Source organism: Anomaloglossus baeobatrachus, chromosome 2 (genome assembly GCF_048569485.1).
Source record: "Anomaloglossus baeobatrachus isolate aAnoBae1 chromosome 2, aAnoBae1.hap1, whole genome shotgun sequence".
NCBI classification, from domain to species: Eukaryota; Metazoa; Chordata; class Amphibia; order Anura; family Aromobatidae; genus Anomaloglossus; species Anomaloglossus baeobatrachus.
Genome location: NC_134354.1, coordinates 403,510,506 through 403,530,952, shown reverse-complemented (window position 1 = coordinate 403,530,952; position 20,447 = coordinate 403,510,506). Strand labels below are relative to the sequence as shown.

At 45.0% G+C, this 20,447-nt stretch overlaps 1 protein-coding gene and 1 long non-coding RNA gene across 3 annotated transcripts in view; one reads left to right on the top strand and one right to left on the bottom strand.

Annotated features, from left to right (window-relative positions):
* Nucleotides 1-20,447, top strand: part of LOC142291528 (uncharacterized) — a 130,960-nt gene that overhangs the window by 65,267 nt on the left and 45,246 nt on the right. The gene's annotated exons all lie outside the window — the stretch shown is intronic.
* Nucleotides 6,719-18,074, bottom strand: SMIM12 (small integral membrane protein 12). 2 transcript variants are annotated; one of them, XM_075334117.1, is made up of 2 exons: nucleotides 17,993-18,074; nucleotides 6,719-7,366 (listed from the first exon to the last, which is right to left on the bottom strand). In XM_075334117.1, the coding sequence occupies exon 2, from the start codon at nucleotides 7,316-7,318 to the stop codon at nucleotides 7,043-7,045; it is 276 nt and encodes a 91-aa protein (XP_075190232.1). In that variant the 5' UTR covers nucleotides 7,319-7,366; nucleotides 17,993-18,074; the 3' UTR covers nucleotides 6,719-7,042. The 2 variants fall into 2 exon arrangements, with proteins under 2 accessions (XP_075190232.1, XP_075190233.1); XM_075334118.1 differs by having other exon boundaries at nucleotides 17,989-18,064.

Sequence of the window (20,447 nt, the reverse complement as noted above, 5' to 3'; positions counted from 1 at the left end):
CTATTAATGTTAACTTTTTTCTTTATAACAATTTGGGTTTTTGCAACAGCTATTTCTGTTTCATATATCTAATAACTGATGGACTAAGTAATATTTCTGGATTGAAATGATGTTTATTGTACTAACAGAAAATGTGCAATCCGCATTTAAACAAAATTTGACCGGTGCAAAAGTATGGGCACTTCAACATAAAAGTGACATTAATATTTTGTAGATCCTCCTTTTGCAAAAATCATGGCCTCTAGTCGCTTCCTGTAGCTTTTAATGAGTTCCTGGATGAAGGTATATTTGACCATTCCTGTTTACAAAACAATTCCAGTTCAGTTAAGTTTGATGGTCACCGAGCATGGACAGCACGCTTCAAATCATCCCACAGATTTTCAATGATATTCAGGTCTGGGGACTGGGATGGCCATTCCTCTGCATGAATGCCTGAGTAGTTTTGGAGCGGTGTTTTGGATCATTGTCTTGCTGAAATATCCATCCCCTGCGTAACTTCAACTTCGTCACTGATTCTTGCACATTATTGTCAAGAATCTGCTGATACTGAGTTGAATCCATGCGACCCTCAACTTTAACAAGATTCCCGGTGCCGGCATTGGCCACACAGCCCCAAAGCATGATGGAACCTCCACCAAATTTTACTGTGGGTAGCAAGTGCTTTTCTTGGAATGCCGTGTTTTTTTGACTCCATGCATAACGCCTTGTTGTATGACCAAACAACTCAATCTTTGTTTCATCAGTCCACAGGACCTTCTTCCAAAATGTAACTGGCTTGTACAAATGTGCTTTTGCATACCTCAGGCGACTCGGTTTGGTGGCGTGCTTGCAGAAACTGCTTCTTTCGCATCACTCTCCCATACAGCTTCTCCTTGTGCAACGTGCGCTGTATTGTTGACCAATGCACATTGACACCATCTGCAGCAAGATGAAGCTGTAGGTCTTTGGAGGTGGTCTGTGGATTGTCCTTGACTGTTCTCACCATTCTTCTTCTCTGCCTTTCTGATATTTTTCTTGGCCTGCCACTTCTGGGCTTAACAAGAACTGTACCTGTGTTCTTCCATTTCCTTACTATGTTCCTCACAGTGGAACTGACAGTTTAAATCTCTGAGACAACTTTTTGTATCCTTCCCCTGAACAACTATGTTGAATAATCTTTGTTTTCAGATCATTTGAGAGTTGTTTTGAGCAGCCCATGATGCCACTCTTCATAGGAGATTCAAATAGGAGAACAACTTGCAAGTGGCCACCTTAAATACCTTTTCTCATGATTGGATACACCTGTCTATGAAGTTCAAAGCTCAATAAGGTTACAAAACCAATTTAGTGCTTTAGTAAATCAGTAAAAAGTAGTTAGGAGTGTTCAGATCAAGAAATTGATAAGGGTGCCCATACTTTTGCATCGGTCAAATTTTGTTTAAATGCGGATTGCACATTTTCTGTTAGTACAATAAACCTCATTTCAATCCAGAAATATTACTCAGTCCATCAGTTATTAGATATATGAAACAGAAATAGCTGTTGTAAAAACCCAAATTGTTATAAAGAAAAAAGGTAAACATTAATAGGGGTGCCCAAACTTTTTCATATGACTGTATCTTCAGAATATGGTTCAATATCCCACTTGGGACGCTTGCACTTCCCATGGGAAGCCGCCTGCAGTGGTGTCAATGAAGCCATAGAAGCATTGACTTCTTCTCTAATCATGGTCCTCATATTAGAAAGCAAAGAGGACTGTTCCTCCTGGATTACTGACTGGTTACATGAAGGGCACATGCGTTTTGTATAATTGTCAGCCAATTTCCCATCACACCAGACAACGCTTGGATTTGTCCAAGGACTTCTTGCCTTCTTTTTAGTAACGATAGCCACTGCCGGGGAATCCTTGCCCTAATGAGATATAGGGGCTAATCAGTAGGGAGACAATAAGTAGTGTGCTAAGGGTACCTGTTTGAAGAATCCTTGTGCGGATCTGGGGCAACTCTGAAGGGGGATTTGCCAGAGAAGAATCCATGTTTGCAATACACATACTCCACCAAGCGAATGCTGCTGCAGGGACACATCCCCCCCCTTTCTTATATATTACCGGATCCAGTCTCCGCAGTCTTCCTCGTTTCAAGCTACCGGACCTTCGCATCTTGCCGCGCTTAGTTCCGACCCGGAAGTGCTCCGTGCACTTCTGGGGTGAGCTGACAGTCTGCGTTTGTCCAGAACTACCAGAATGCCGAAACAAGGCACCGAGAGCCCCCATGTTGGGGGAAGCGGCAACCCTGGGAGCTCCTGCTTCAACCAGCCTGCTGAGGGACCCATGGGGGGTTTCAGCCACTCGTGGGCCTGCTTGATTGGGAGGAAGGGTGTGCGACCGCATACCCCAGGACCCCGGTGAGGAGATTTAACATTAGTCTCTTGCATGCTCCCTGTCCTGTAGAGACAGTAAAAAACACTGGGGAGGAGAAGGAAGGAGGGGCTTTTAACCTCTTGTGTGTTTCCTGTCCCTACAGAGGATAGGGGAAACCCTCCTGTGGTGCGGTCATGAGGGACGACCTGGAAACAATAGTATAGTTTACAATGTAATGCTTGGTTGGTAATGGATAAAACGGAAAATGGAAACACTTAGGGCAAGAGCTGGAAATTGTGGTACCATGCAACCCAACTTTTACAAAACAGAAAGAGATAAGCAATGTGGCCCTGCCCTTTCTTTCTACCCCAGCAGTGAGGGAAATTCAGCAGTCCCCAGAGACTGCAGGGTGTAGACACAAAAAAGGGACTGTCCGCTGTGTCCAGGATAGTTGATAGTTGGGACTAGAGATAAGTAGGTCGATTCATGGAACTCCAGTCCAGCGTTCAGTCAGGTCATAGCAAAGTCTATGAGAATTAAGATTTGCTGTACACATGTTGCAGTTTTTTTTGTCTGCAGTTTGTCAAAACCGTGTGACAAAAATAAGCAGCATATTCATTCTTCTTGCATTTTTGACACGTTTTGTCACCCATTGAAATCAATGAGGGGATGAAAAATACAAGGAAAAATGCACGCTACCAAATTTGTGCGGTTTACATGTGTTTTACTTGCATTTTTGTCATAAAAAACGCAGGTTACCAACATTGTTCCAGGATAAATTAATTCTCTAAGCGTTTTATACTCACCAATCACCAGCGTGACGCAGCTGTCACACTGCTCCCGCGGTCTCCTTCTTCGGAGCCGCTCATTAGGTTCATACATATTCACTGCTTCCCCTGATCACCAGTGTCTGTGACTGGTTGCAGTCAGACGAGTCCCCCACGCTGAGTGACAGCTGTCTGATTGCAACCAATCACAGACGCTGGTGGGAGAATCTATATCATACAGTAAAACCATTAAAAAAGAAAAAAAAAAAGAAAAAATGGCGTGCAGTTCCCCCATTTTGATACCCAGCCAAGATAAAGCCCCAAAGCTGGGGTCTGGTATTATCAGACTGGAGAGGCCTATGGTTATTAGACTCTCCCCAGCCTAAAAATATCGGCCAGCAGCTGCCTGAAATTGCCGCATCCATTAGTTGCGACAGTCCCGGCACTTTACGCAGCTCTTCCCAATTGCCCTGCTGCAGTGGAAATTGGGGTAATAAGGAGTTAATGGCAGCCCATAGCTGCCACTAAGTCCTAGATTAGTCATGGCAGGCGTCTAGGAGACACCCCCTCATCACTAATCTGTAAGTGAAAGTAAATAAACACAAACACCTTAAAAAACCTTTATTTGAAATAAAAGACAAAAAGCACCCACTTTTTACTTTTTTTGTGATGTGGTCTCAAGGGAATAAAACCCACAACCTGTATCATTGTAGCCAACAGATAAAATTTTAAGCCACAGCTTGCATTGACAGGCTTAGAAGCATTTTCTATACTTAAAGAGAACCGGTCAGGTGCAATATAAGCAGTTCTGGGTGCATATTGCTAATCCCTGCCTAACCGTCCCTGTATGCACTAGCATAGATAAAGGGATCTTTAGAAAAAGTATTTCTAAGATCTTTTATCTTATACTAATGAGCGCTGGTGACGCTGCATTGAATAGCATGTTAGTACGCCCCTGTGGGTGTGCTAACATGCTAACAGGGTGGACTAGTCGGGGGATATAACGCCCTTGGAACTAGTCCCCACGCTCATTAGCATATGATAAAAGATCTTTAGAAATACTTTTCCTAAAGATCTCTTTATCTATGGTAGTGTATACAGGGATGGTTAAGCAGGGATTAGCAATACGCCCCCAGAACTTTTCATGATTCTGGGTACATATTGGACCTGACAGAATCCCTTTAAGTATAGAAAATGCTTCGAAGCATGTCAATGCAGGTTGTGACTCATCATTCTAGCTGCGGTCTGCAATGATATAGGTTGAGGGGTTTTATTCCCTTGAGACCACATCACAAAATAGGTAATTTCTTAGTAAGTGCGTGCAGAGCAGAGACGTTATAAATAAGATATCACATGTTGAATCTTAATAGGTCTGTCCCTGGGAGTCAGGAAACTTCTGTACAGATTAGATGTAAGCAGGTATAGCTCCCCATTAGTGGGATCAGTTGACACTCATCTAATCGATATGTCCACCCTTACAGAAGAGTTATCAGTACTGTGCATTTCCATAAGTAACTTTATTTTTCTTCATCTACTGCTGTAGTAACTCTTAGTGAAGTAGTGAACTCTTATCTAAGGTGTATGGCCAACATTATAGAGCATTACAGAAGTGTGTACATCACACCCTGTTTTTCGATATTGTATATTTATAACATGCCAAAGGCCCCCAGCAGAACAAATGCATGGTTTTCTTTGAAAGAAAAAGCACAGATCTTTAGTACAGTATATATTACTGCATTCTTATTTTATTTCATTTTCTCTACAAACATTGTTAAAGGGAAGGTATCGTCAAAAAAAAAAAATTCAATAACTGAAAATAATGTAAAGTAATAATGTTTTAATGTTTTGTTTAAATATTATTATTTGTTTTTAATTGAGCAAAATATTAAAAAAAAATTAAAAAGTTTGATATTTTCCACTGTTAAACACTAGGGGGAGCAGCTTCTGAAATCCTACAGAAATCCCACTGTAGTAAAAGCTTAGATTACAGCTGCAGTAAAGTGGGCAGAGTCTGCTCTCCTGTGTGTGATGGCACGCCTCCCCCCTCCTAATCAGGGTGTTTACAAAGGATAAGGGAAGATGACATGTAGGGACACAGTGCGGAGCCATTTTGTTGGTGACCAGAAATGTCTAAAGTGTCACCAAGGACAGCAGGAGTATCACACAGGATAGGATTAGATACACGGCTCAGCAGACAGTATCATACAGGACAGGATTAGATATACGGCTCAGCAGACAGCATCACACAGGATAGGATTAGATACACAGCCGTACAGACAGTATCACACAGGATAGGATTAGATATACAGCTCAGTAGACAATATCACACAACATAGGATTAGATACACAGCCGCGCAGACAGTATTACACAGGAGAGGATTAGATACACTGAGCAGGGGGTGTTTTTGGCGACGGTAGCAGCGGCGGTACTTACACACACACACACACACACACACACACACGGTGGGCAGAGCGGGGGCTGGGTAGAGCGGAGGGAGGAGTGTCAGACGGTAACGGCGGCTGGGAGGGGGTGTCAGCGGAGACGGTAACGGGGGGAGAGGAGGCGGCCCGTACTCACATATCCCGGCGGTTGACAGGGGTATAGTGGAGCAAACAGCATACGCTGTGAGCAATGATGACGTTTATCTTCCTCCCTCTGATGTGATCTGGACCGCCCAGGGAGCAAGTCCAGGTCACAGCAGACGCCCACTGTAACGTAAATGATGGGGTTGGAATCAGACCACTGTTCTCTATGCACAGGTGCTACCATAAAGGAGTGAGTAACTGTCTTTACACACACAGCAAATCTAACATGGCCCCCAGTGCCTCCAGTAAAATTAGAATTAAATAGAAACTAAAAAAGCAGCGATTTTCATTTTGTATTAAAAATACTTGATTTCATAATCACTACTTTTAATGCAAAAATAAAAAACCGAGATACCTTACCTTTAATGTCAGTATATGTAGACCAAAGGAAAAAAAACCTCTAAAACGTCACATTTATTGAATTCATTAAAAATATTATTTGTAATATAAAACACTGAGTTTATACCCAATTGTTTCCGTCACTCTCAAGTCGTGATATATAATGTGAGGTCCTGAAAAAGGAGGGGGGGGGGGGGAATAGTGGGCAAGGGGCGTGCACCACCTGTTAATACATAATAGGTATGATGATAATGGGATAGGGGGGGGGGGGATCTAATATTCCCTGATACTTGTCCCTACCTAACAACGGAGGTCAATTACACCTTAATTTTTTGGGTGCCCCCCGTTCCTCGGCGGCTTGCCCTCTAAGTCCCTGTCTCCTATTCCAGACCTAAACCCACCACCAGTTGCCGTGTGCTGGGGTAATTAAGTTGTCATGTGTCATAAGTCAAATAAACACAACTCAGATCCCATGTAAATATTCAAAAATCTCAATACCCAGTTATATAATTACCTATACGGCTATAACAACTAGGGAGATACATGAAAAGTGAGTCTTATTAAAGATATCATGGGCCCGAATGTCCCAGTACTCATCCTGCCAGGACTGTTCTTGATTAATGTCAGTATCCTATATACCCCATCATTTCCAAGATCATGAGTTCCTCAAACATTTTGGTGTAACGAGTTGTACATATTTAAAATGCCTTTATTTTAAAGTAGTATAATCCTTATAAATTGCGAAGTATGAACTAAGTAAATGAGACATTATTCAAGGGCATGCAATGGGAATTATAAAATTTGTGACAGTGAGTATTGAATGAGAAATCACCATAGCAATAATCAAGCAAAAAAAGGTAAATCCAGAATTGCATCAACTTCATTCTCATGTCTCCGAAGTATCATCAGAGTAATAGTAGTGTCATCTGTCAATTTCGCTTGGAAGGTTCTCAAAGTGTTATTCCAGTAACACTCCAAAATAATTTCAGAAAGAGTACAGCATAAAGTTTTCTCAACTCTTCTCTTGTCTGTTGCGGTTTAGAACAGCTTTAGGGGTGAATTCCAACTTTTCCTTTAAGCTGGTAACTTGGGTAAGATCACGTCCTGCTGACTCCTGTAAGGCCCTCTCTTCTCTCTTTTCTGAAATGCTCTGTTCCTCTCTAGACTGTTTTGGAGTTCCACGAATAAACCATTCCAACTGGTATCCCACTGTGCCAACCACAAGCGCCACTGGAAAAGTGACATACGGGGCATATGTCCTTAGGGCAGCCCATAGTACGGGCCACATGGTTCTTCAGGGTTTTGGATTGTTTCTGAGTAGCAGGCAAATGTGGGCCTACAAACAGAAGGGAAATTAAATATAATTTATGCATATATAACCGGCTATTGAATGTTCATTTTAAATGTGAAAGCATGTTTTTATATCTAACTTCAACGTAGACACACTCTGTGTGGTCTTACATACAGCAGACAAGTGCAGAAACTGCCCATTATTGACATGCATTAGCCTGGTCTGTTAATAGTACCACACTAATGAATAGGCTGGAGTCACACTTGCGTGTGACTCGTGCGAGTACTGCCCGGACCGGCTGGCTTCTCTTCTGCCAGGAGCGGCTCCTCTGTATGTATTTCTATGATGCTGACTCGCTCCTGTCAGGAGAGCCACGGCCAGTCCGGGCAGTGCGATCTGATACTCGCACGAGTCACACGAAAGTGTGACCCTGGCCTAGTGCAATTTTTTTTTCTCACATGGACCATTGTTTTGTGTGAAAAATCATTGATGGGCTCAAGCACACTGGTTAATATCAATAAGCTCTCAGTTGAGCATGTGGACAACACAATGAACAGAAATACGGTATGCCATCTGCCATTAAGACATGAAAAGGCAGTGCTCTAAGGACTAAGAGCATTCCCTCCTCACTACTAGCACAGAACCAGGGAATGAGCAATGTCAGCGCTCAGCAGCAGCTCAAATGAACCTTTAGGCTATGTTGTCCTGCGTTTTTTGCCATGTTTTAACGCGATTTTGCCAAATGCATTTTTTTTTAACTCAAATCTATTGATAGAAAGAATAGATAGAAATAAAGAACATATAGAATAGATAATAAAGAACATAATAGCAGATAACAACAAATAGAAAGAAATAACAGAAAAGCTCAATAAAAAGGATGTGGGGGGGTCCCCCCATTTTTCATATCCAGCACAAGAAAAGCAGCAGCTGCGGGTTGCAACCCTCAGCTGTCTGCTGTACCTTGGCTGGTTATGAAAAATAGAGGGGATTCCACGGTTTCTTAAAAATTTGTTTGATTTATTTAAAAAAATAAAATGACATGGGGTCCCCCCCCCCATTTTTCTAATGCCAGCCAAGGTACAACAGACAACTGGGGGTTGATATTATTAGGGTGGGAAGGGCCATAGTCCTTTCCAGCCTAACAATAGCAGCCCACAGCCGCCCCAGAAGTGGCGCAACCATTAAATGCGCCAATTCTGGCGCTGGACACAGTTCTTCCCGTTGCCATGGTGCGGTGGAAATCTGGGTACTATGGAGTTAATGGCAGCCCACAGTTTCCACTAAGTCCTAGATTACTGATGGCAGGTATCTATGAGATACCCCATCACTAATCTGTAAGTTAAAGGAAATAAACACAAACACCCAAAAAATCTTTTACTTGAAATAAAAGACAAAAAAGCCCCCTATTTCACCACTTTATTATCCCCAAACACCCCTGCAGGTCCAAAGGCGATTCAGCTCTGCTACATCTCAGCCACAGTGAGCGACCATAGAGCATGACTACCTGTTGTGAGCTCCACGCAGCGACTGAAGTGAGCCCTATGACCAGCGGTGACACCACTCGGTTTAGCCACGGCCACAGTTGGAGTCCTCCACCTGAGCCTCGCGATCAGAGGGAATTCACTCAGCTGATGTGCTGTCACAGGTGGAGGACACCAGCTGTGGCTAGCCTGAGTGACGTCACCGCTGACCGCGCAGCTCATTTCAAGTCACATAACTGACCAGTATCAGCTCCAAGCTGCGACTTAAGTGAGTCGCGTCATCAGTGACATCACTCAGGTGACTTGCAGTCACAAATGCAGGACCTTTACATGTAGCAGAGTTGGAATCATCGTGGGCCTTAGTATGGATTTCGTTGGACCTGCTTGAGTATTTTGGGGGTTTATAAAGTGGTGAAACAGTGTTTTTTTTTGTATTTTATTTCAAATAAAGGATTTTTTTGGTGTTTGTGTTTATTTCTTTTTCACTTACAGATTAGTGACGGGGGCTGTCAGACTCCTCCCATTACTAATCTAGGCCTTAGTGGCAGCTGTGGACTGCTATTAACATCTTAATTACCCCCCGCAATTAGGCAATCGGGAAGAGCCAGGTAAAGTGCTGGGCTTGTCTCATCTAATGGATGCGACAATCCTGGGTGGCTGCTACTTTTAGGCTGGGGGGGCTCCAATAACCTTGGGTCTCTCCAGTCTGCCAGCCCCCAGCTGTCTGGCTTTAACTTTACTGGTTATCAAAAGTGGGGGGGGGGACGGCATGCTGGTTTTTAAAATTATTTAACAAAAAAAGCCGCATGCAGTTCCTCCTATTTTGAAACACAGCCAAGATAAGTTCACAGCTGGGGCCTGTAGCCATGGCTTTATCTGTTCTGGGTATTGACCCGCCCCAGGGCCGTGGGGTACTCAGTTCCGGGTGTTGGTTAATGGGATTATGTCACGGGGGCCTGTGCCCGGTTCCGTGGCCCTGGTGGTCGCTGAAAGTCAATAAATAATAAAAATAAAAAAAATAATAAAGAAAAAAAATAAATAAATAAATAAAAGTATTTCGTGACGCCACCTACGGTTCCAGTATGGTTACTGGGGCTGCAGGTCAGACCTCTGGGGTGATGGTTAGGCAGCCAGTTGTTTACGCTTCCCGTAGGTGAAGCGGGGTCCCCAGGGCAGTTTTAGTAGTACACAGATATGGCGGCCGTTTTTCCTCACAGCCTTTTCAACTGTCACTTTAGTGCAGCAGACTATGGCTCCTCAGATGAAGAAATAAAGTGTGTCACACCAATTCATTAACTCTGACCAGATTTTACTTGCAGGTGTTAAAAAGGGGTTCAGTTACTGATGTTACAGTTCTTGGGTAATCTGGGAACAGTTCAGGATCTCTGCACCAGGTTAGTGTGTGGCCTCCCTGCTGCGCTGTGTCTCTCCTTGGTCCTAGGCTGCCTGTAGCTATACCTTGTCCCTCTCTCACTGTCTTCACCTGTATGGCAGGCGGCGGGAGCTTCTCTGCTGTACTCACTGCGGTCCCTAAGCTCTGTGTAGCGGCTTTGCCTTCAGGTGCTGCTGCGGCCAGAAGATCTGCAGTCTCCATGGCCCCCGGTCTTTATTGCTGGGCAGATTAGATCTCTCACAATCTCGGACGCCGGTGTCCGATAATCAGCGCTGTTCCTTGGGGATGAACCGGTCAGGCTCCACCTCCCCGGTCTCTCCTCTTTTGCCTCACTCTTGGATCCCTCAGGCGGTCACACAGTTACTTGTGCGGGCTAAGCACTGCCCTCTCTATTTTGATGTCTTCCCTCACTCTCTGCTCGCACAGTCTCCTTTTCTCCAACTGTCAACTGTCTCTCTGACTCCGCCTCCAAACCTGGATTTAAAGGGGACCTCACCTGAACTCGACTTGTAGAGCTCCCCCTCCAGGCTTGGAGTGGAAATGTTGTATGTGGGATTACCTAATGTGGAGATCCTTCCCTGCCCAGGTACAGGTATATTTGTGGCAACTGAACCCTGGGGTGCCACATTATCATAATATGGAGGGATGCTACAGCAATTTTTTTTATTTATTTATTTATTTTACTATATAGACTTGCAGACCAGGTGTGTGATTGGAAGCGTCAGACATGCTGTCACTCAGCGTGGGGGCACATCTGGCTGTAACAAATCACAGACGCCGATAGTAGGGGGAAGAAGTGAATATGCATTAGCCTAATGAGCGGTCCCAAAAGAATGAGAGGCTATGGGAGCTTTGTGACAGCCGCACTGGCGATTCAGTAAGTATGAAGCGCTAGCTCCTACCCCTTTGCGCCAGATTCTGGTCTGCATATATTATGGGGACCAGCATCCGGCCAGACATCCCCAAGTCGGCGAGGCATTGATTTGCGAGTCCTCCCATCACTAGTGAGAAATGCAAAGTCAAAACGCAAAAGAAGATAGAACATGTGCAGTTTATTTGTCATAAAATGACAAATTTTGACTTTGCTGGGAAGTCAAAAGTGAGAACTTTCTGACAACAAAACTGCAGCAAAAAAGTGGCAAAAAATGCAGCATGCACATGTAGCCTTACAAGTGATCAATAGCAACTACAACATGTAAGGAGTTTGAAAGAGGGAGATAGCTCCCTCTGTCGATTCATCAGCACCATGCAATGCTATCACAGGGAGCCTTTAGTTATTATGGCAAATAGAGGCCTCCGGGTCTGTCTAATATATTGTACCAATAGCCCTACCCTAACAAAAAGACACATATTGGTATTAAAGGGGACCCATCACCAGATTTTACATTCTAAACGAAAACTAGCACCTAAAGCATTGCCTGTGCTGCACTTTATAAAAGGATCATCTTGTGCACTGACTTCCCCTGTAGACCCCACAAATACCTTTATAATATCTCCCGCCATGTATGCAAATGCGTTGGTATGGTCCGATGGGTGTCCTAGTTCGCAGCTCCTGGCCCTCCTTTCGGCGCTGATCACCGTCCTCTTCTGATGACTTACGTGCCGTCTCTCACAGGCACACTTCATTCTGCCCTATTGCAGGCAGAGACGAAAACACAGGTGCGCCTGTGCGACCATGGTTCGATCATTAAAGTTCATGAATATGCACTGCTTCCCCTGCCTACCGTCTGTAATAGTGTCTGAGATTGGTTGCAGTCCTGCTTTCTCCACCCACCCTCTGCGGCTGCTTCTGTGATTGAATAATTGGAGTGTAAAAATAAATAAATAATTGGAAAAAATGGCGTAAGGTCTCCCATATTTTGATACCCAGCGCAGATAAAGCAGACAGCTGGAGAGTGCAGCCCGCAGCTTTGTGCATGATCTTAGCTGTGAATCAAAATACGAGGGACCCCATGCAGCTCTTTTAAAAATATTTAAATAATTTGAACAAACATCGTAAGGTCTCTCCCAATTTTGATACCCAGTCAAGATAGAGCAGACAGCTAGTATTCTAAGGCTGGGAGGCCCATGGTTATTGGGCCCTCCCCAGCCTCAAAATAGCAGACCGCAGCTACTCCAGAATTGGTGCATCCAGTAGATGTGCCAATTTTGGCACTTTACCTGGCTCAATCCGATTGCCCTGATGCAGTGGCAATTAGGATAATATAAGGGGTTAATGATAGATGGTATTTGCCAAAACCTCAAGCCCGAGGTTAGTAATGGGGAGGGGTTCTATGAAATCCCCTATTACTAACCTTATAAATCAAAAGAAATAAACATAAAAAAAATTCTTTATTAAAAAAAAAAACCTTTTCTCCAATGTATTAACCCCTAAAACACCCCTGCAGATCTGATGTAATACGAGGTCCAACAACAATCCCAGTTTTGCTACATCTGAGGTGAAAGTGTGCGGTTACATTAGAAAACATGACTGATCACTGTGGCGTCAGGAATACACTGACAGAGCCGCAGCTGTGATGTCACCAAGTTTACCTGACGTTACAACTGGTGATTCCCACCCACGGTATCCCAGCTGTGACCTCAGGTAAATTGACCACAGGTGAACTCACTGTGTCACTGAGTTTAATGAGTTCACCAGAGGTCAGGTTCACCTGAGGTCACAGCTGGGATACCGCGAGAACCACCAGCTGTGACGTCAGGTGAACTAAGTGACATCACCACTCACAGCTGCGACTCAGTCAGTGTGTTCCTGACACCGCAGTGATCGTCAAATTTTCTAATGTGACCCCGCACTGCGACCCCAGATGACGCAGAGTCAGGATCGTCGTAGGAGCTCGTGTGGAATACATGGGACCTGCATGGGTGTTTTGGGGGTTAATAAATTGGAGAAAGAGGGTGTTTGGGTGTTTGTTTTTTAAATAAAGAATTTTTCTCTGTGTTTTGTATTTATTTCTCTTTTCTTTTTGTCATTAATTCCTTATATTACCCCGATTGCCACTGCACCGGGCAATAACCATGGGCCTCCCCAGCCTGAGAATACCAGTCCCCAGTTGTCTGCTTTATCTCGGCTGAGTATTAAAATGGGGGGGGGGGGGGAGGACACAATGTTTTGGTTTTTTTTTTAAATTATTTAAATAATTAATAAACTAAACACATGGGATTTCTCGTCTTTTGATACACAGCCAAGATAACACACACAGATGGGGGCTGCAGCATGTAACAACTGCTTTATCTGTGCTGGGTTTCAAAATATGGGGGACCTTAGGTCATTTTTTCCAATTATTTATTTTTACACTTCACTTCAGGGACCAAGACACCTAGTGTGAGGGCAACCAATTACAGACGCAAGCACAGAAGGTGGGCGGGAGAAGCAGGGCTGCAACCAATCACAGACAGGGCATATTCATGAACCTTAATGATCAGACTCGGAAGCAGTGTGACAGCCGCGGGGAAACTCAGCAAGTGCAATTCTACTTTAATCCATGTAAAAATCTGACAATATTATTTCCAGAACAAAACTGTGAGACAGAAATTTATCCAGGCATCTTCCCCACATGTTCCCCTTCAGTTTCAGCACTTTTCCATCCATTGCAGCATTTTTACAGCCCTCCCGAGACCTACTTAAAAGGTCCTCCAGAGAACTATTTGCGTTTCCCATTGACCTGCATTCGCTTTGTTATTCAGTACGAATACACGAATAATAGAAATTATTAGGCACAAAGAATCTGAACCCAGATATTTGACTATTCACCCATTTCTACTTGTTACGAGTACTGAGCAACCGAGTATGGTAGTGCTCGCTCATTACTACTCATTACAAGTACCGAGCACCCAAAAATGGTAGTGCTTGCGCATCCACTACTCGTTACAAGTACTGAGAATGGTAGTGCTCACTCAGTACTCGTTTTGAATACCGAGCACCAGAGCACGGTAGTACTCGCTCATCACTACTTGTTATTACCCCCCCGAGCATGGTAGTGGTTGCTCATCACTACTCGTTACGAGTACTGAGCATGGTAGTACTTGCTCATCACTACTCGTTACAAGTACCGAGCACCAGAGCATGGAAGTGCTCGCTCGTTACTACTCATTACAAGTACCAAGCACTTGAGCATGGTAGTATTTGTTCATCACTATCTGTTTAGAGTACGGAGTACAATAGTACTCACTCATCGCTACTCGTTACTTGTACTGCGCACCCGAGCATGGTAGTACTGGCTAATCACTACTCATTACGTGTACCAGAGCATGGTAGTGTTCACTCATCACTACTCAATACACATACTGAGCATGGTAGTGTACGCTCATCACTACTCATTACGAGTACAGAGCATGGTAGTGTACGCTCATCACTACTCATTACGAGTACAGAGCATGGTAGTGTACGCTCATCACTACTCGTTATGAGTACCGGGGCATGGTAGTGCTTGCTCATTACTACTCGTTACAAGTACCAAGCACCCGAACATGGTAGTATTGGCTCATCACTACCCGTTAAGAGTACTGAGCATGCTAGTACTCAATAAAAGACACTGGGCGCAAAGGTGGATGCCGGCATAGGATCCAGGGAGGGGGAGTAAGGCTATGTGCGGACGCTGCATCTTTTTTTGACCACAAAGATGCAGCATTTTTATATTGTGGTGACCACAAAGATGCAGCATTTTTATCTTTGTGGTGACTACAAAGAGCAGCGATTTTGGCCTAAAAAAAACTTGCAGGAGTCCTCCACCTGTCAGGCCTCTACTGAAGTGAGCCGCGGGATTAGCACTGACGTCACACAGGTGATGTGTGGTGTCACCGCACATCACCTGACTGAAGTCACCACTGATCTCACATGGCTCACTTCAGCCGCGGCCTGATTTTCGGTAACAGGTGGAGGACTCCAGTCATGTGATGTGCGGTGATAGCTGGAGTCCTCCACCTGTTACCGCAAATCCAGCCGCGACTGAAGTGAGCGCGAGATCAGTGGTGACTTCAGTCAGGTGATGTGCGGTGACAGCTGAAGTCACCGCTGATCCAGCGCAACTCACTTCACTTGCGGCCTGACCCTCACAGACAGCGGTCGTGCTCTATAGCTGCTCGCTGTGATTGTCAGATGTAGCAGAGCTGGATGCGTTGTGGGACCTTGTGTGGATTACTTCGGACCTGGAGGGGTGTTTTAGGGGTTAATAAAGAGGTGAAAGAGGGGGATTTTTTTGTGTTTTATTTCAAATAAAGGATTTTTTGGGTGATTGTGTTTATTTACTTGCACTTACAGCTTAGTGATGAGGGGGTGTCTCATAGATGCCTGCCATCACTTAGCTAGGACTTAGTGCCAGCTATCGCCTGCTGCCATTAATTCCTTATTACTCCAATTGCCACTGTACCAGGGTAATGGGATGAGTCGGTCCCGAGACTGTTGCATCTAATGGATGCAGCATTTCCGGGCGGCTGCTGGCTTATATTTTTAGGCTGCGGGGCTCCCCATAACGTGGGGCTCCCCAGCCTGAGAATACCAGCCCTCAGCCGTGTGGCTTTACTTTGTCTGGAATCAAAATTGGGGGGGGCTGCACGCCATTTTTTTTTAATTATTTATTTTACTGCACGATATAGACCCGCCCACCGGCGGCTGTGATTGGTTGCAGTGACACAGTTGTCACTCAGCGTGGGGGCGGATCTGCCTGCAACCAATCAGTCACCGGTGAGCAGGGAAGTTGTGAATATGTTATGAGCCTAATGAGTGACCGGCTCTGGAAGATGAAAGAGCTGCAGCGGCAGCAATGTGACAGCCGTCCGGTGATCGGTGAGTAAGAAGCGCTTGCTTCTACCCCTTTGCGCCCGATTCTGGTCCCCATAGACTTTATAATGGGAGCAGTATCTGGCCAAATACCAGCGATCAATCCCCGCCTACTCGAAGTCTAGTCAGAAAAACGCACCAAACCGCATGTAAAATAACAACTTGCTGTGAAAAACGCCAAAAGAATTGACATGCTGCATCTTTGTGGTCACCACAAAGACGCAGACAAAAAAAACTGCAACGTGCGGACAGCAAAAATGAAATATCATAGACTTTGCTGGGGAAGGAAATTCATGCAGTTTTGAGACCAAAACTGCACCCAAAAAACGCAGCAAAGAAAATGCAGCGTGCACACATCGCCTAAAGAGGTTTTTAAAAAGAAAAAGAGCCAAAACTGAACCTGGAGAACAGGGGCTTTTCAAATTCCCCCTCCCCCCCCCCAAAAAAAACCCTCTAAAGGGAATCTGTCACCAAGTTTTGCCACCTAATCTGACAGTAGTAAAGTGTAGGGGCAGAGATCCTGATTCCAGCTGTGTGTCACTTACTTGGCTGCTTATAAAATCACTAATTGATCAGTAGTAGATCATCATCATTAGGGCTAGGACACACAGCGACTAAAACGGCCCTAGTTGAATGTGATAAAAAAAGATAATAAAAAAAAAAAAAAAAAAAAAAAAAATCGCATTCCACTTGGACCAATATTACTCTATGGGGCCGATCCCATATGCAATTATTTTCTCAGCCCTAATCACACTGAGAAAACAGTCTCAGCATGCTGCAGGTAGAATCTGATCTGTATTCACTCGCACCCATACACGGATGCAAGTGAAACATCTCAATGCACTCCGGTGTCATTCGAGTGTAGTGCGATGCTTCACTCGCACCCATAGATAATTACATCAGCTGGCAATGGAGCAGATAGAGATATTAATCCCTCCCTCTTCTCTGCAGCTGTGATCCGATCGCAGGATCGGATTACAGTGGCATGACACTCTGCTTACATTCGCAGCACAGCAGGAGTCGAGGGTCATTAGCATATTGCATTCAATGCACTCGCATCGGATGCCATACACTCGTGTAGCCACAGCCTTAGAGGACTACTTGGCGTGCTGCCAGGTAGCCCAGCAAATTTATGAGCTCTGAATAACTGCTAGATCTGCAGCAAAGAAAACATTGATTTTATCAAAATAACAGCTAGAATCAGGGTATGTGTGTCTATATTATGCTGCTCTCAGATGGGGGAGCAAAAACCTGGTGACAGATTCCCTTTAACCCTCTCACAACCTAGGATGTATATATAAGTCCTAGTTTGCTTCCCTCTTGTTACTGCGGGCTCGTGCAGTAAGCCTGCATTCAACTCCGCACATGTCTGCCGATCTGCAACAACGCAACATTGCATTGAAATGCAATAAGAGGCAATCAAAACATTATATCTACCCAAAAATGGGATAATTAAAAACATCAACCCGAGGCGCAAAAAATAAGCCATTGCCGAAAAATCAGAACGCTACAGGTCTCAGAAAATGCCAAAAGCGCTATTTTGTATTTTTTTTTTTATACAAACTTCAGAATTTTTTTTCACCAGTTAGATAAAAGTAAAAGTATACAGGTATGGGATCTACACACTTGTACTGACACATCAGTATATTAAGATTAGGGCATCAGTCTGGACACTATGACACATGCTAGAAAGAGGTTTGCCCATTACAGGGAATAATCCCAGGACAGCATAGGTTCACCCAAGCCATACTGTATACACATGGGAGACCCTATAAACTGGCCTCATTAGGGGTTTATAAGGGCACATTCACCAGGGGAGGACAAGCTGGTAACTAGTAAGAACAGGGAGTACCCGAGTCCTATACTCTACCAGGAAACGATCCCTGCAGCCTCCTCACCACTCCATAGGAACACATGGTAAGGTCAGGGACCCTCCAGAGGGCACACAATACACAGGGAGAGGGAAGCACACTACACAGGGAAAGGGGCACACATAGCACCACGGCCGAGCACCTACTCACAGCACTCTGCCCAACAGCAGCCTGGTGACCTCCTGAGAACACGCTCCAAACGTAAAGGACCTGCGGTGACGTCATGACCACGTGATCAGTCACAGTACAGGCAGAGCCAGACAAGACCTTGGAAATCATGTGCTGTGGAGATGGCTGTGAGAACGTCACTGCAGTATAGCTGTGTGTGTGTGTGTGTGTGTGTGTATATATATATATAATATAGTATGTACATATGTGTGTATAACTATATATATATATAGTTTGTGTGTATGTATGTAATATATATATATATGGCTGTATGTGTGTGTGTGCGTGCGTATGTCCACTAAAGGAGTCTGCACAGTCGCATATGCAATCATGAAAAATGTGCACAAGCACCTCATTTGACTCAGTTAACGTCATAGACTATGTTTTGAGGAGAAGATTTAACCCTCCATGCTTTACAGTTATTTGCCAAAAACCTGCTTACGGCCTCCGACACACATCCGTGAAAAGCACGCACGTGTGTTACGTTCCGTTTTTCGGGTCTGTTTTCCATTTTTAAATCCGTTTTTATGGTACGTGTGGCATCCGTGTGAATTGCGTATGCTAGCTGTGTGTGTGTGTTGAATGTCCGTGTGTGCATGAGATACGTAAGTGACATGTCCGCGTGTTGTCCGTGTGAAATGTTCCGTGTGTGATGCACAATGTCATTGATACATACCCGCTGACAGCAGACACAGACAGAGTTGTGCGCTGAGAATGAACTCGGGTGAACTTCACCCGACTTCATTGTCATATTCATTGTCATACCGCGGCTCTGTGTGTCGCGTCCTGATTAGCGGTCACCCGTGAAGGACTCACCGGTGACCGCTAATCCCCTGAGTCACTGAAGTGAGCAGCATGATTAGCGCTGCCGTCACTCAGGTTACCCGCGGCTAGGTGGATCCTCCACCCGTGACCGCAACTCACCTGTGACTTCATCGCTGTCACACGGGCGACTTGCTGTCACAGTTGGAGGATCCAGCGGTGGCCGCGAGTACCCTGAGTGACAGCTCAGCTGATCGCGCTACTCACCTCAGTTGCTGTGTGGAGCTGTCAGGAGCGGCGGTGTTCTTCTGCAGCTCCTGTCACCTTCATGTAGCAGAGCTGGAAGCGACGCGGGACCTCCGTGGATTACGCCGGACATGGATGGCTTTTTCGGGCTTAATCAAGTGGTAAACGAGGGTATTTGTTAGTGTTTATTATTCCAAATAAAGGATTTCTTCGGGTGTATGTGTTTATTTACTGTAACTTACAGATTAATCATGGAAGGTATCTCGGGGAGATGCCTGACATGATTAATCTTGCACTTCGTGGCAGCTATGGGCTGCTGCCATTAACTTCTTATTACCAGGGCAAATCGGGAAGAGCCGGGTAGAGTCCCAGAACTGTCGCATCTAATGGATGTGGCTATTCTGGGCGGCTGCTGGCTGATATTGTTAGGCTGGGGGCCTCCCCATAATGTGGGGCTCCCCATCCTGAGAATACCAGCCTTCAGCCCTTTGACTTTACCCTGGCTGGTATCAAAATGAGGGGAACCGCACATCGTTTTTTTTAATGTAATTATTTATTTTACTGCTCGATATTGACCCGCCCAACGGCGGCTGTGATTGGTTGCAGTGAGACAGCTGTCACTCAGCGTGGGGGCGTGTCTCACTGCAACCAATCATAGGCGCCGGTGGGCGGGGAAAGCAGGGAATACGAGATTGAGTAATGAGCGGCCGGCTTTTTCAAAAGAGGAAAAGCCGCCGGAATTTTTTTTTAACAGCTGTGCAGCGCCGCGCCGGTGATCGGGAAACGGTGAGTATGAGAGAGGGGGGAGACTGACCGACAAACTGAGAGAGGGACAGACAAGGCAGAGAGACCAACCGACGGACTGAGGGAGATTGACCGACATACACAGAAAAAGAAAGAATGACCGACATCGCTAGAAAAAAAGTACAAAACGTACACGGAGCATACAGAGATGCGTCCGTGTCACGTACGTGTGCTCACGGACCCATAGACTTCCATTGGGTCCGTGTGTGCGTGTTCCATGCAGAAAACAGACATGCTTCCGTGCAAAACGGATACACATGCGTATCACGCACACGGACACACGGACCGTATGGAATAACCCACGTGTGACCTCAAACATAGCATAACATTGGTGCACGTTTGTCCGTATCTCCGGTATATACGGAAATGGACTAAACACGCACGTGTTTCACGGATGTGTGTCGGAGACCTACATTAAAGTCAATGGAGCTGGGAGCTACAGGTCATTAATAGGAGCTCTGATTGGTTGCTATAGGCAACAAAAGACATTCTTTGTATAAGACAGTTTAAGTGTGAGGTAATATGATGTCGGTGGAGAGACGGACACACACAGGGAAGGACACAGAGACGGATACATAAAGAGACACACAGAGACTGATACAGAGCAGAGACACACAGAAACAGA

Bases quoted from the DNA above. Each gene is read 5' to 3' on its own strand.
- SMIM12 (XM_075334117.1), bottom strand. From the start codon at position 7,318: ATGTGGCCCGTACTATGGGCTGCCCTAAGGACATATGCCCCGTATGTC.